At 34.8% G+C, this 17,327-nt stretch overlaps 2 protein-coding genes across 11 annotated transcripts in view; one reads left to right on the top strand and one right to left on the bottom strand.

Annotated features, from left to right (window-relative positions):
* LOC149797708 (receptor-type tyrosine-protein phosphatase delta-like) overlaps positions 1-17,327 on the bottom strand; it is a 263,521-nt gene that overhangs the window by 193,389 nt on the left and 52,805 nt on the right. The window lies entirely within an intron of this gene.
* LOC149797710 (uncharacterized) overlaps positions 1-17,327 on the top strand; it is an 85,189-nt gene that overhangs the window by 47,395 nt on the left and 20,467 nt on the right. For 3 of the 4 annotated variants that reach the window (XM_089962645.1, XM_089962644.1, XM_089962647.1), the window contains 5 exons: positions 8,809-8,991; positions 9,580-9,898; positions 11,271-11,528; positions 13,424-13,612; positions 14,311-14,793. In XM_089962645.1, the coding sequence (XP_089818771.1) occupies positions 8,809-8,991; positions 9,580-9,898; positions 11,271-11,528; positions 13,424-13,612; positions 14,311-14,793 (1,432 nt within the window). The remainder of the gene's footprint in view (positions 1-8,808; positions 8,992-9,579; positions 9,899-11,270; positions 11,529-13,423; positions 13,613-14,310; positions 14,794-17,327) is intronic. The other variant, XM_089962646.1, reaches the window with a different exon arrangement.

Genomic DNA, 17,327 nt, shown 5'->3' with positions numbered 1-17,327 from the left:
GGCATTGGTGTAATTAGTGGTTTTGTAAGATGGGCATTGGTGTAAGAGTGGTATTATAAGATGGGCAGTGGTATAAGAGTGGTTTTATAAGATGGGCATTGGTGTAAGAGTGGTATTATAAGATGGACATTGGTGTAAGAGTGGTTTTATAAGATGGGCATTGGTGTAAGAGTGGTTTTATAAGATGGACATTGGTGTAAGAGTGGTATTTTAAGACATTGGTGTAAGAGTGGTATTATAAGATGGACATTGGTGTAAAAGTGGTATTATAAGATGGGCAGTGGTGTAAGAGTGGTTTTGTAAGATGGGCATTGGTGTAAGAGTGGTATTATAAGATGGGCAGTGGTGTAAGAGTGGTATTATAAGATAGGCAGTGGTGTAAGAGTGGTTTTGTAAGATGGGCATTGGTGTAAGAGTGGTATTATAAGATGGGCATTGGTGTAAGAGTGGTATTATAAGATGGGCATTGGTGTAAGAGTGGTTTTGTAAGATGGGCAGTGGTATAAGAGTGGTATTATAAGATAGGCTGTGGTGTAAGAGTGGTTTTGTAAGATGGACATTGGTGTATGAGTGGTATTATAAGATGGACATTGGTGTAAGAGTGGTTTTGTAAGATGGGCAGTGGTGTAAGAGTGGCATTATAAGATGGGCAGTGGTATAAGAGTGGTTTTATAAGATGGGCATTGGTATAAGAGTGGTTTTATAAGATGGGCAGTGGTGTAAGACTGGTATTATACGATGGGCATTGGTGTAAGAGTGGTTTTATAAGATGGACATTGGTGTAACAGTGGTTTTATAAGATGGGCAGTGGTGTAAGAGTGGTATTATAAGATGGACATTGGTGTAAAAGTGGTATTATAAGATGGGCAGTGGTGTAAGAGTGGTTTTATAAGATGGACATTGGTGTAAGAGTGGTATTTTAAGACATTGGTGTAAGAGTGGTATTATAAGATGGACATTGGTGTAAAAGTGGTATTATAAGATGGGCATTGGTGTAAAAGTGGTATTATAAGATAGGCAGTGGTGTAAGAGTGGTTTTGTAAGATGGGCATTGGTGTAAGAGTGGTATTATAAGATGGGCAGTGGTGTAAGAGTGGTATTATAAGATAGGCAGTGGTGTAAGAGTGGTTTTGTAAGATGGGCATTGGTGTAAGAGTGGTATTATAAGATGGGCATTGGTGTAAGAGTGGTATTATAAGATGGGCATTGGTGTAAGAGTGGTTTTGTAAGATGGGCAGTGGTATAAGAGTGGTATTATAAGATAGGCAGTGGTGTAAGAGTGGTTTTGTAAGATGGACATTGGTGTATGAGTGGTATTATAAGATGGACATTGGTGTAAGAGTGGTTTTGTAAGATGGGCATTGGTGTAATTAGTGGTTTTGTAAGATGGGCATTGGTGTAAGAGTGGTATTATAAGATGGGCATTGATGTAAGAGTGGTATTATAAGATGGGCAGTGGTGTAAGAGTGGTATTATAAGATGGGCAGTGGTGTAAGAGTGGTTTTATAAAATGGGCATTGATGTAAGAGTGGTATTATAAGATGGGCAGTGGTGTAAGAGTGGTATTATAAGATGGGCAGTGGTATAAGAGTGGTTTTATAAGATGGGCATTGATGTAAGAGTGGTAGTATAAGATGGGCAGTGGTGTAAGAGTGGTATTATAAGATGGGCAGTGGTATAAGAGTGGTTTTATAAGATGGGCATTGGTGTAAGAGTGGTATTATAAGATGGGCATTGGTGTAAGAGTGGTATTATAAGATGGGCAGTGGGATAAGAGTGGTTTTATAAGATGGGCATTGGTGTAAGAGTGGTATTATAAGATAGGCAGTGGTGTAAGAGTGGTATTATAAGATAGGCAGTGGTGTAAGGGTGGTTTTGTAAGATGGACATTGGTGTAAGGGTGGTATTGTAAGATGGACATTGGTGTAAGAGTGGTATTATAAGATGGGCAGTGGTATAATAGTAGTATTATAAGATTGTCACTGGTGTAAGAGTGGTTTTGTAAGATGGGCAGTGGTATAAGAGTGGTATTATAAGATGGGCAGTGGTATAATAGTGGTATTATAAGATTGTCAGTGGTGTAAGAATGGTTTTGTAAGATGGACATTGGTGTAAGAGTGGTTTTGTAAGATGGGTAGTGGTGTACTGAGTGGTTTTATAAGATGGGCATTGGTATTAGAATGGTTTTATAAGATGTGCAGTGGTATATTGAGTGGTTTTATAAGATGGGCAGTGGTGTAAGAGTGGTTGTATAAGATGGGCATTGGGATACTAAGTGACTGTATAAGAAGGGCAGTGGTATACTGGGTGGTTTTATATGGACATTGGTACAAGAGGAAAGATTTACATACATCAGAGTTTAAATGCGGTTTTTAGCAAGGTTAATTTCAACATGTTTTGACTATTGGAATCTAACAGAAGCAACGAAACCAAAGTAAATATGTTGAAAATTTATGCAGTATTGCTTCTTTAAGGCTCCATGTTGACTACATTGGGTTTTTTCTAGCACAACAGATCGGATTATAACATGCAGTTTAATAACTTTCTTCTTCAATTACATTACTCAGTCATCATACCTTGGGAGTACACCTACTACCTTGCAAATCTAGCCCTGTTTAGCTAAAATGCTAATATTATCTGCCCACCAAGGTGGCAGTTAGAAAAATCTCCTATGATAAAGGTATTGGTACCAAATCCTGTGAATACTTCAGTTACTGCTTCCACCCATGCTTAGTAACACACTCACTACAGACAGAGAGGCTTTGCAATGCAAATGCAAATACAAGTACCGGTACTCTGGAAGTTTTTTTATTTTAAAGCAAGTTGGAGGAGCGTTCTCTTTGAAAGGAAGTATATTCCATCTATAAATTTCCAGCTTTTCTTTCTTTCTTCAATGACAAAGTTATTTCTTTCCAGTATCTTCACTTTGCCCTCTGTGCACACTTGGGCACCTTTGATACATACCTGCATGGGTCACTAGTGTGCCACCTCACATTGCTATATTTAAATAATGTGCAGGTCTGGAGTGTGTAATACAAAATCTGTATAATATTGCTGTATAATTTCCGATACGTCAGATACATACAGGTATGTTTTCTATGCTAATCTAGCCTTAGCATGGGCTTCTTAATTACACACAATTGCCTTTGAGCGAGATCAAGATCAGAACAAACTGCCTCCATACTGCCTTGTATTTCAGATGTATGGACCAGCTACTTGGATAAAATATCCCATACCCTGTCACTATTTAATAAACTGGCCAACATCATACCAACTATGATGGCTCTGTTCCACTTTGACTGGAATCTGCAATATGGCTCTGAAAGGGTCAGTACTAGAGTTGATCTATAGTCAGCCACCAGAAGAATGATTCAGTTTGCTGAACTCAAGTCATACAATCATGCTCTCAGCATAACCTGCATAGTGCCACAATACAGTCACTGCAAACGATGCCAAGCATTTTGCATTGGTACCCAAAGGATGTCACTTCACTTTGTTCTCAAGCCTTGGCCATTCAAAGGGAGACTTCATTCACTGACAGTTTGGGAGTTAGCATATCTCACCACCACAGCTGATCATACATTGTAAGCCAAATATAGAATAACTTTATCTGCTACACTGGAGATCAACCTAGATTAAAGCAAGCCTACTCAGATGTTATCTCACACATCATCAGCAAATATCCCTTTACTGGTCTCAGCACAAAGAATGGCTCAATGCACTGCAAGATGACACTATTCCATCAAAAGCACACTCTGCCATGAGTCTCAGATTGCAACAACTTACTACCTCAAGCGATCTTATCATTTAAGCTTAAAGATGGAATGTCTTTGTTCAGTTTGCATACAGCCATTCACCCAGAGATGACCAAGTACACTCACAGGCTCCACTGTCTTTGCAAGATCTTGCTGACAAGAGGACTCTGCCTTCCAAGCATTAATCGAGGAAGTCTTTCAACTGTTGCCACCAGAGTTTTGTTCTCCTCTTACTCCATCTATAGCTTGGTCAAGATGTTATGTATATTTGATTTAATTTATATTTGATTTAATTTAATTGTTTATTTGTAAGTTTTAAATTTTTTGAAATTCCATTACATACTATTGTAATGTAACTTTATTCACTGGATTTGACATTTTCCAGAAATTCAGTTCAGTTCTATTTGACCTGACTGTTTTCGTAAACAACTAATAATAGAAACTTTGTATCTAATGCTGACCTAGTTCCTGACCTTAATTCAGAATCAGTAAGAGTTGAAGTAAACAACTTTTATAAAATTCTTTCTCAGAGTAAGATTCATCAAGTGAAATCGAGGCCATACTTGGAGTACACGACAAATAACATGTATCAGTTAGGTTTTTCCAGAGGATTGACCCACATCCGGACATCTGTTTTGCATCATAGTAGATTTATTATTGATGTTTTGAGAAAGAATAGCCATTACTTGCCTTAACAATTGGAGACGTCAAGGTGTTTTCTGTTATGACCAGTTTTTTGGGGGGCTAATTATTTTGTTTTCTTCAAATTATTTTGATTCCAAGAGATTATTTTTCCCTGGAAATACTTGTGCCCTTAATTAGTTCTTGGACGAGGACAGTTATAAAAATTTACACAGAATTCAAACACTGGAATGTTATTTTCTGTGATTCAACAAAGAACTGTTGAACATCAGTATGATGCTCACCACAGCATACGTCATCACCTTCCATTTTAGATTTTATCAGAATTCAAACTCAGTTTCATCAGTTTCATTAGGACTTTTTATTGCTAGGACTTCTAGTTTTTAATTCTTGGATTATTCTTGGATTTTTTTTGGATTTGATTCGTAAAACCATAAGTTCCTTTCTCATTTTTACCTTGTTTTTCTAGGGAAATAAATTATTTCTTAAATTTTACAAAGCTTGTCTTCACTCTTTTCTTGTTACTGCTTGAAAGAGCCTAAACACGTAACACAGGCTTCAAGCATATGTTGGCATGCTAATCAACAAAGACCAACTGGCATTCACAGAGTTAGGAGAGTTGCCACAACATTCCATTTGAGTGAAACTTTTGCCACTTTTTCCACACTGTGTGAAAAAGTCCAACAGAGTCGACTTTTTCCAGCTTTTATCTCAGAGATCTTTCATCCCAAAAAGCACAGCTCAGCCTGGTATGAGCTATAGTCGTAGTTCAAAAGGTTACCTACCCAGGTCTTTTGACAGATTCATAGGGATGCAGCTCACAACTACCACTGGATTTGCAGGTGGAAAATATTTTCCCTTTTGAAGCTGCTGTCCTTTGTATGGAGTCTATTCTCCTGTCGGGTTGTCTAGAGGCTGTCTCACATACTTTTGGGGATCAGAGATTGCCTCTTAAGGCTAAGGGGATGCAACTCCCTCCACTTGTTATCTCTTTTTGTAAGGTATTATGTTAGGGTAATATATTTGAAGATTTCTCCATCAGATACATTGCCCAATCACATTAGTGTTAGGAATTACTTTTGTTACCTCTTGAATCCAACCGTTAGTCATACTCTCTTGTCAATATTGACCTTGACAAAACTTTATTGATCCTATCGATCACCCTCAAGTAAAGATCTCTGTTGATGTCCATCTGCAATATATCCTCTACACAATGCAATTTGCTAGGTGGATAACAAGTGAGAGGGAGGTTTAAACTTAAACTTAAAATGTCTTGATAGCTTTATTTGGATTGAGCCATTTTTTTCTTGCCTTTGAGTTGTTTTTAAGAATATTGGACAATACATCTTCTGTCCACAAAGAGCACTCCCTTAAAGGTTTTGGACAATGAGCTTTTGGTGCAAGAAAGCTGGATTCATGATTGTATTCCACTACCTTGAAACATCTCATCTGTTACGTTTAATTGCCATGTTGTCACAGACTCTCTGAAAAAATAAACAAAAGGACACCAGATGTAAATACAATGTGTAATAATGGCAATCAAATATAAAAATTGAATGCATAATATGTAGGAAGTAAATCTATGAAAATAAAGTGATAATATGTGCCTACAGGCAAACCTATGAACAAAAACAGCTGTACTGCAGTACCACATAGCTGCAATATTGCGTTACAAATGTAAACACGTCATATCAAACAGTAACAGATTCAGACAAAATATCTGAAAATTCACCAAAATACACAACAATTTAGCATACACTGTATAATATAATTGTTTGACTTAATGTACCACCAGAAATACTATTGAATGGCTAACAGAAATGGATAAAAAATCCACATATTGACAGAGGCCTGCTGTCAGTTTGCAGTGAAAGTTAAAACTTATGATATCATGTATACCAGGTGCCAACTAGTAGTGTGAGGGTATGTAATCTTAAGAGCTGCTTCCCTTTGTCTATACAAGAATAGACAGTAAGACATTTTCAAGTCTATGAGAGTGCTACATTCAGGACATAGCAGAATTAATTCCTAAAGTTAATGTGATTAGGTAAGTGCTATCAGAGAACAATTCACTATAAAATTTCCTTTTTTGCTGGTATTTTAAAAAAAAAAAAATACTTACCTGATCATAATACACATACACCTCCCAGCCTCTACACAGTTGCATCCATATAGACAGAGTGTCTTCTGCTCTAGTAGCAGATTTGGTCTCACTGGACAGTTTATCTGGTGAATTTTCATCCAACAATGACCTATTGTAGAAAAATGAGAATAATTTTTCACTGAAGATATAAATAAAAACAAACTTAAATGATTTTTGTTGAAAGCATGCATGTGAGATTTTGACTGTGCTAATCAGGTTAATTCCTTATACAACTGGTGGCTTTTATACCAAACCAACACTGCCACCAACCCCTCTTTTTTACATTCATTTTTGACAGCAAAGAGCTATTTTGAATAGTTTCCTGTGACAAGGCAGCTAAAAGAATCAGTATGTGCCTTATGCATGAATACAGTTTATTAGAACTATAACAAATTATCATACTTTGCATCACCCCTCAGCCATCTTGATTTTTAGATATTTACCTCTGTAGCAGACATACGTAAATATGTAAGCCAAGTCGGCTGTTCATTTGCAGCCCAAGTTACACATTTGATCTCCAGTGCTAGTCTAACTGTGACAGGCAGTCACCAAACAAACCAACCCATTTTCAAGCCTTAACTCAAAGTAAATCTAAACCACATTACAGATTTAGCTTCTGTGTGAATTTATAAATGCTAGACTTATCATAATTAGGTTCGTGCCTTCTATCTTAAAAATTAGGGAGGTGTCAAAATATGAAACTGTCCAGTGAGACCTTAGTACTGACTGGATTTGTCTACAATCCCTGTATGAAGGGGAGATCACTCTAATTGCCGCTTATAGGAAACTAAAAAATTTAGCAAGGGAGGGATGAATTTGCAAAGTTGTAATAGTTGTCCTAAGGTATTATCATCAGGTAAGTATTATTGCAAAAACATTTTAATAGAAAAAAATTTGTTTTTCAAGAGCAACATCTTTTAGAGGTCTTTTGGGGTTATAAGAATAAAAGACATTGAATCTAACAAAAAAATAAAGCAAAATGAATGATGACTGAAGTAGACAATTTATTTGTGTATTATATATAGAAATGCATGTATTGCAATCACTGGTTTATTACAAGAGTACAGAAGTACATTTACCAGAATAACTTGTACTATTGTATACTATGTGCTAGTAAAACAGCACACCAATACACAGTTGCCAGAAAACTTATTGTGATTAGTTGGCATTGGAGATTTTAATTTAAAGCAGTGGAATAAAATATTCTTATTGCTTCTTATTAAAAGGTTAAATCACAATATTTCCCTGGTGTTATTCAGCAGTCATTGCCACATCGAAAAGTGCATCTGCTATTGTAATTTTAGTTGCACCAGGTCAATAGCATGCATTGTGCATATGTGTAATTTGAAGGCTATAAAATACACTCACAAGTAATAAGCTCCCACCTATTATGTAATACGATAGATTGACTATTGTACTAGTCAGCAGCTGATACATTATAAATCACAAACAGACCACTATGGTTTGAAATTTGAAAGTTATGAAGGGCTTACATAATTTGAGTGAGATAGTAATTGTGCCGGGTAAATACTTTTGGAGATAGAACGCAGGGTTTGATTCATTATGGATTGGTGGCAGACGTTAGTTAAAAACTATATATCTAAATTACATTTATTTTGCATAACTTTACTATAAAGAACACATACATGTATTAGCTGTGGTATTTTACAAAGTCTCATTGAATGTTCTGTATAATCTCTTTTTTCTGGGGTGGGGGTGGGTGGGGTGGAATTCTGCACTGCCTACTTTTTTGTTGTTATTTGAATTGTTATTTTTACTCTAGGTCTTAAAATATGTAACATAACAGAAGTGAAACCAACAATTTAAGTAAAGTTCAACAAATGATTTATTTTCATAGTACATAAAGTGAAAAAAAGACAATTACAATACTGTAAATTAAAACCAATATAAACGTCCTATCACAAATCCAAAGTACAGAATGTTCTGAATGAATTCCAATAATCTTCAGTGTCCTGATGTATCATGATATAATTCAAAATGTCTTTGATGAGTTCACAATAATTCTAAAGTAATTTCTTTTGATCCAAAATACAATGAGCACTTTGTAACTCCAATTAATAATTTAAATAAATATTTCATCTCAGATTATATCTTAACACAACCACAAATGATTCCAAAGACTTATCTTCAAACAGGAATGAAAAATTTATTTATCAAAGCTCAATGCATACATATTTCACAAACACACAATATAGATATACAAAATAATATATACTAACTTAATTTTATTGTGAACTTCTTTTACAGGAGGTGAGGGAAGTCATGAGAACCTGTTACAAGATCTGTCAGATGTATGGCGTGACAAGTTTGGCCCTTCCACCACTTGGATGTGGACGCCTTCATGGCTATGATCAAGATTCAGTAGTGGAAGCTATGTTAGATGAAACGACCAAGCTAGCATGTGGTGCTTATGGCCAGATGAATGTAAAGGTAATAACTAACAAGTTACTCAGGTTTTCTCTAATTTGAATAACTAATTTTTGTTGTAGGATTTCTAGAATGAAGTATTACTTCCTTTTTTGTTTTGTATGGATTTCCACTTTGAAATCCTAATCTATGTATACAGCCGTATTTGCATCATTAATTATCAAATGTGTAATGCCATTAGCAATAGAGGTGAGCTGGAAAGAGAGGAATCTCGCTTTTTGTTGAATGCTTCTTCAAACTATGTACCAGATACCTATAAAAAAGACATTTAAACATGGAAAAATATGTAATCATGCAGTACATGCAATTGTAATGTTTGAGTATGACAAAAATGTATGTGTTAATAAGCTGAAATTAGCCTGTTCATGTAAGAATCCAGTTTAATACAGGCTTAAGTAGGAAAATTAGCATGTAAATAAATAGTAAATATATATGAAATTTAGTTTCATTCATTTGACTGCTAGAACAAGGTAGCAAACAAGAAAATCATGTGTTTGGATATACTTGTCAACAGGTTTTATCATTAGTTTAATATGATAACTCTGGCAGATTTTATAAGGAGAATATTTTATTGTGTATTTTATTTTCCAGAAAGTTACAGTTGTTGTCTTTGACGGGGATGTTTGTCAAAAGTTTTTGAAGAAATTATCATCTATTAAGGCCCAGTCAACCCAAAGTCCTTCAGAATACCCCCCAGATGACCAGAGAACAGATCATTATCAGGATGATGATGATAATGGCAGTGATGATGATGATGATGATGGCAGTGGTGATGATGATGATGATGATGATGATGATGATGATGATGATGACAGTGATGATGATGATGGCAGTGGTGATGGATGGATGGCTCTATCATATTCAGAGAGCTCACCTGCAATATCTTGTATCCACGATCAACAGCAGCATGGTGATCATAATACTTCTCCATCTAAACATCATGGTTATAATTTTTTGTAGCTTTCAAAGAGCCATAGAGTACACCTAACACAAATTAAAAGTCAATATAATTTGAATTTTGTTTATTTCCTTGGAAAACTAAAATATTCCTCTTCACAGTTTCATATAACAAGATCTGTATATAATGAACGAATTTACAAATCCACATGACTTTATTATAGAAGAAATTTACCATGTGACATACTTTGTATAGACAGCTTTTTTCTTATTCTGTGATGAACAATCTAAAGACAATGATTAGTATTGCATTCTACCTTTCCAAAGGAGTCGATTGTTTAGCCAGGATTAGATTTACAAGGATCTGTCATTCATTGCACCCAGTTTCATTAGATAGAGGAAATTTTTTAAACCGTAAGTGAAGAGGTCAATGGTGAAGGTCACACTGGACAGTCTTTGTTATTGTAAAGATCTCGCGATTGCTTTTTAGTGTTGTTTTTCATTCCAGTACTCTTTGAGTTCTTTCTTTATTTGTGGCCTATGATTAAAACTATAATGAATGGGTGGAAAACTTTCCAGATGGAAAAAGTGGCAAATTTGCAATTATTTTCCTGTATGTAATTATGGGAACATATTAAGCACAAGAAAACATTTTTAAGAAAGCTTTGATAAAATAGGTTGACACTTATGAAGCAACTTTGTCATGTCTATGACATGGTGATAAATTCTCGGGAAGTTATTATTTATCATTCATGCTTGTGTCGCAGCCATGGAAATTTTCCTTAGTGTCATAAGATCTGTTATGTACCTTTCTCTTGAAAAGAATTGCCTAATTACAAATATAAAGTGTTGTCCCAGCAGCACTGGTATTTTATTTTGATACCTTTGTGCAATTTATGGTCTTGTGTTGCCCGGTGGCCTGGCTGAACATGTAAAACAGATAGAAAAATGGAGTTATCTCCCTTACATCATCCTTATACAAAGGTGAATATATAATCCTCTGAAATTTATTTCTTTCTGCAGCAGTCTTATGTGGGACAATTTCGTACTATATAGACATCGATAAGACAAAATAATAATTTCTGAATATTTTAATAGTGTTCCTGTCATATTATTTTTTCATTTATTACCTTTATATATAATAGGTTTTATATATAATAGGTAATTTTTGAAAGAAAATACTAATATCTATATCTTTGTGTCTTCTTCAAGGACAACATCATAGTTGATAAGGTTTGCTAATAGGTCTAGTGATCATGATTTATTCAAATGATTATAGTGATTTCTTTTTTTTAGTTAATTTGTGTTAGGCATTGATTCTGAAACACGGTTTCAGCATTTACATGTGGTTAATGTAAAACATAAGTTTTTTATGTTTTATGTAGAAAGAGAAATAGCACCTTGGAATGCCATACAGGTTAGAGTTGCAAACGTTTCAACAGTTACAGTGAAAATTGTTGGCAAAGACAAGCAGACATGTTTAGACCGTGTAAAGAAGCTAGCTAAAGAGATGAAGGAGAATTACCTGTTTGAGAGTAAACCTGTCAGCAAAATACATAAATTACCTCCAGCAGAGAAAAAGAAAATAAGGGATATATTGTCAGAGTATGATGCAAGTGTTAAACAGAGAAAACAGAGAGGAGGTCTGTATTTGAGTTATATTAATACAAATCATATTTTCTCAATCTTTTTTTCACAGTTTGGTCTTGTGCTAGAACCATGCTAAAATTGTAGAGGTTTTCCACTCCATGTAATATCACTAGCTGATCAAGAGTGAACTTAGGTGGGGGTAGGGGTTCAGTCTGATCCTCACCCCTCCCCATGTTTGGGCTAACATTACATTTGTTTGTGGAAAACAAAAAATGTTGTATATTATTGTTTAAAAATTTTTTTATCTCTTTTCATAGTCACACAGAAACAGAAAATCTTTTATCAGCTTTGAGTATTGTATTTTGGTTACAAGTTTATGTTTTGTTTACTGTATCTCAAGTCTCATCCACCTCAACAGTGGCACAAGTAGCATCAACATTTCTTAAAGTTTTCTGAGGTTAGAAGAAAATTTATAGAAAGTCCACAAGTCCAAAATGTCTTTTAGGACTTCCTGTTTATAATTGTATCCATATGGAAGGATTATTCAGCACTGTACTTTCATATGCCTTCACCCCAACCTTCACTCTGCTCCTGATGGAATTTAAAATCTTTGTTAATTGTTTGGCACAGTTGCTTTTGATGTGGTTTGAAATTGTATCAACCCATTGAGGAACTGATTGCATGGTTTTGACTGAAGCATCAGTAAGCATTACACTTTTATTTGCAAAGAACACACTCGTCAGCTGGCTCAAAAGAGATCAAGGAACAGACTCGTCAGCTGGCTCAAAAGAGATCAAGGTCAATTTAAATTTAGTTAAATTCAGTTTCCTGTCTGTCCATAAACATATTAATTTCTGGAATATAACTTTCATACTATTTAAGATAGTTCAATTAAACTTAAAACACATGTCAAGCAAGTTATACAGAGACATTTTTTTAATAATACTTATGGTTTTCTGCGTTATTATATTTTATGTTGCAAAAGTAGTATAAAATTTGAGAGTGCTTGACTTAAGACATCTTCGCAAGCCAAGGTTCCAATATGTTAACCCATGTGCTACACCTTGGTGGATTGAGTAGATATTTCTGTGCTTCAGGTCTGTGAATTTCACTGGATACAGCAGCAAGCCACCAGAGCCAATCAAAATAAAGTTGTTCAAATTTGAATACTGTTCCAACATGATCAAGACAAGAGGAACACACAACTTGAATGAACTCATAAATAAGCAATTTTCCACTGCTGGCCTGCACCTCTGTTATGCACGGTTGGTTAGTTGACTTTACATACTAAGGGAGGCAACTTATGAAATCCAATTGCTGTCACTAGGACAAAGCACTGAAATATCTGCTTGATCCTCCAAGGTGTAGATAGGGTTAACATATCAGAACCGTGTCGAGCAAAGAGTGACTTAAGATACCTTCAGTAAAAGTCTAGTGTGGGACTGCAGATATGTCACATGTAAATGACTCTGGTTATGTTTGGTCAAAGAGTCCTACGTGAGGGTTTGCATTTGCTGTATTATACTATATTTCTAAATGTTGCATCAGTATGCAGCCTTTATTGTTCCCAATATGCATACTATGTCATCCTTTGGGCAAAACAAATGTCTCTTTAAAATCTTCAGAAAGCTGTTAGTGGCAGTCAAGTTTTTCAATATAGTAATAAACCTGCCATCTCAAACTATACAGTCATATAAATTAACAAGCAAGATAATTATTCTGCATAATTTTATTTCGTATACATTTTTTCAGCATATCAGTTTTCTTTCTTCCTTTGCTCTTCTGAAGAAGAAAAAGAATCAGTTACTATCAAATTATTGTATCCTATGTTAGTACAAGTTCTGCAGTACATATATTATATCAGTATATTTTATCGTTCTATTCTTGGGGAATGAATGATTATGGATTACTGGTATTAAGACTAAACTGATTATTTCTTTCTCTGTAGTCAAGCAGGATGCATACATCCTTAAGGGATGGAAGACGGAAGTTAGAGCTGCCCATACTGCCATCTTAAAAGTTCTCTCCGATTTCTGGCATTTTAAAGCCTATGAACAGTCTGAAACTCCAGAATACTGGAGTATGGGAAGAAATACTATAAAAGATTTCATTTCCAAGTTTTTAAGTGCATTATCAGGTATATATCTTTCAGAAATTCATCACTTTTATATCTTCATCTAAATATTTTTACCTTAAAGAAATATTATTACCAATATTTACTTTAAAATAACTTGTTCATAACTAAATTTGTCAAACCTCATTTATGCTGAATCCAAGTTTTGATAATATCAGTAATTATATATGAATCACACAATATATTGTTTAATATCATTTATATTCACTTTCTAAAGATAATAAACTAGTAAAGACTTTATGCAGAAATTCATGCTTACATTCTCTATCAGTTATATCTGCAGGATGGATCTGTTTCTAATACTAAAATCAACTGTAAATTTATTGATAATGTCCAGCCTGTACATTTCAGTTTGCAGAATAAATTGCATAGTCCCATATTAATTAAAGTATATTGTCAGTTTGCAGAGTAAATTAAATAACCCCACATTAACTCTTAACATATATTTTCACTTTGCAGAATAAATTATTTTGTCCCATATTAATTCTTAACATGTATTTTCAGTTTTCAGAATAAATTTACCTAGTCCCACATTAATTCATAACATCAATCTTCAGTTTAATTTAAGATGTTTAAATTCACTCCTTGTTTGGAACAATGCATTTGATGGGAGTTTGCAAGGATGTTATATTGCAGACTGGCTTTTCTCTCCTAATTGTAGTTTTCAGTAAAATGTAGACATTTTTAATTAAATAAACTAGGTAAAAAGTCAAAGCTCGAAAATGTGGAGGATACAACTTTCCAAGAAATAGCCAAATTGGTGGATGATACTTGGCAGAGTAAATTCATTGGCCAAGGAAATGATGATGTTGGACTTCATCACACTCAGATTAAAGTCTTAAAGGTCAAAAGGGTCGAAAACCTAGATCTCTATGAGTTGTACTTCAAAAAGAGACAAGAAATTTTCAGATCATTGTGGCAGTCAAAACAGGAAAGGTTTCCACATCTGGATAAGATCAAAGGCTGCAGAAAGGGAGATATCAAGACTTCGAGAAGAAACAAGTACTTGTCAAGAGAGATGTACCCAGCAATCAACGAATATTATTTCTTTCATGGGACCAAAAAGGATAAGATTGGTGCAATCTGTGAAAATGGTCTTGACTGCCGTCTTGGTAGCAACAAGGCAATGCTTGGCACAGGGGTCTACGGTGCCGAGAGCTCTACAAAAGCAGACCAATATACAGGTAAAACCAAATATGTCAGCAGTAGTTGTAGACCAATATACAGATCAAGCTTGATCATTCAATGTGCATGCAACTGTGAACAGTTTAGAACTAGAGAATGTGGCACACAATATATCATTCTGGTAAATTTTAGTATATTTATGTTCTTAGTAGGCTAATTGCCCATCCAAGGCTGGGAATAAAAAATGTAAACAGAAACAAATTGGGATCAGCAACTTTAAAAGAAAGTTGAAGATAAAAGCACAAGAAAAGTATAAAAAAATTGGGGATGTGACCATGAGTTGCAAACTCATGATCTCTTCTTTGGTGGCTGGGACACATAGAAGGACAAATGTAGGACAGGAATAAAGAAAAAGTAAAAAATAAAAAAAAAAATGGAATGTTGAACATAAAAGGACAAAAATAGTAAAAGAAAATTGGGATGCTGCCAAAAGTTTTGAACTCATGACCTCTTGTTTAGCAAGTGAGACACACAGACAGATGTGTGTGTTTATATATAAGATGATGGCAAGCTTACAGCCCAGATGCAGCTTGGGAGTTGAATTATGCAACAGTCTAGCATATCAAAGGTTTACAGTAGTCCCCCTGACTAGCAGCCACCCACTTCTTATGGCCAGAATCCCTTGGCACTGACGAGTTTATATTCAAAAGTACCCCTCAAAAATGGCCATCCCTCTAACGTGACCAGCAGCCAGCATATTAGTACAAAAATGGAAAATGTTCCCCTCACAAGCGGCCACTTTTTTTTCAAATGTATCCAGAACCAATAATTAATTCATATCATGAGGTAAGGTAAGTAAACAGATTATCATTGATACATGTCTCCCAATGTCAAGTTTCTGTTACTGAAAGAAGTGTTGACTAAAGTACATGTAACACTAACATTAATAATATACCATTGTCTTTAAAAGTTGACATTTACAGGAAATGGGCTCAACAATGTTATGATATAGTTTTGGGATTCACACATCTGCCTAATTCTTCTCTTTGATGATTACAACCTGACGTAATTGTCAAGATCATAATAGGGTCAACATAGGCTAAAAATAGATTTTGTGCATTAATACACACACACACACAGAAATTAACCTTGATCAAATGAGGGTACCAGACAAAGACCGAAAAATCATGTGACAACACATTTTATCGCTTCCGTTATGAAGAAGGCATTTTGTCCACTTGACAAAAGTTTTGTCTGCATAATTAAATTGCATACAGTTTGTAACATCCGAATAAATCATTGCCAATCATTAACATGTCATCATGTAAACAGGGACATATTATTTTAGAAGAAAGTCAGTTATTCTGCTCGATGACATCGGGTAAGGTCGGGAGGGGGTACTTGCTGAACAATTTTATGTAGAAAAGACTCGAATGAAACAATTTTTTGTTGAAAAGACTCAAATGAAACAATTTTTTGTTGAAAAGACTCGAATAACGTCGTAACTGATAAGGAGATTATTCAGCAGCAGTGGGGAAAATGGAGCAAATGGAAAGAGAATTATGTATGTAGCAAGATTTAAATGATGTTTTTAAATTGATTTGCAATGTGCATGATAACAATACTAACTTGCATATCACGCTTACATACAGAATGTTGTTGTTGTAGGGTTTAATGCCATTTTTCAGCACACGATAGGCTATACATGGCAGCCAGTATTAATGGTGGAGGAAGAACCCGGCACATCCCCAGAAAGAGCCACTGACCTTCAAGAAGATACTGGCAAGCTTTCTCACATACCCACATTGGCCGAATCCAAGACTCGAACCCATGCAGACAGGTGAGATGGCAGTGATCTGTAACTGAGAGTGCTTTAGACCACTCATCCACTCGGGGGCCACATGCCAAGAATAAGAACTATTAATGTATATTCAGTTGAAATAAGTCTATTATTATAACAAAAAGAACCTTTTAATAACTAATGTTACTTTGAAACGAAGATATTAAATGAAGATATTAAATGCTTTGAAGTATGTAGCTTTCTTATTACGTACACTCCACCCAATCCACCCAATCCATAGTGTTGCTGTACTTATTGCTGGTAATCAGCATGAATTTCTTTACTACAAAACTAGTTGTATCAGTTATTTTTAATACAATACTTCTAACCTTTCCTAATGTTTAATTTGTCATGCTCCAGTTGTTATGAAATTATGCACATGTAATGATGTTACATTTATTGCCTTATACTTGTGTATTTGATCATGAATTACTGCCATGTTAGTTTTTGCAACGTTGTTTAAAAAAACAGCAACATTGCATTATAATGTTCTTTGTTAAATACAACAAATAATACTTTTGTTGAAATTGTTTTGATCATAAAACCTTTGTTTCCACTGTAATCTTAAGAAGATACATCTTAAACTCAAATTATTATCCATTACAGAGAAAATATTCAAATTGTGTTAAAATTATATACCAAATGCATTGACACTGCATACATTTTATTACCTGCCCATTAATCATGCATGGTTGATTTTGTTTTCAATATGGAAGTTCAGTTCATACTTTACAGTTGCATACACAGACTGGA

The sequence above is a fragment of the Sinohyriopsis cumingii genome, chromosome 6 (genome assembly GCF_028554795.1).
Source record: "Sinohyriopsis cumingii isolate HCF-2022 chromosome 6, ASM2855479v2, whole genome shotgun sequence".
NCBI classification, from domain to species: domain Eukaryota; kingdom Metazoa; phylum Mollusca; class Bivalvia; order Unionida; family Unionidae; genus Sinohyriopsis; species Sinohyriopsis cumingii.
The sequence above is the reverse complement of the archived record's forward strand: the minus strand, read 5'-3'. Positions and strand labels throughout refer to the sequence as shown.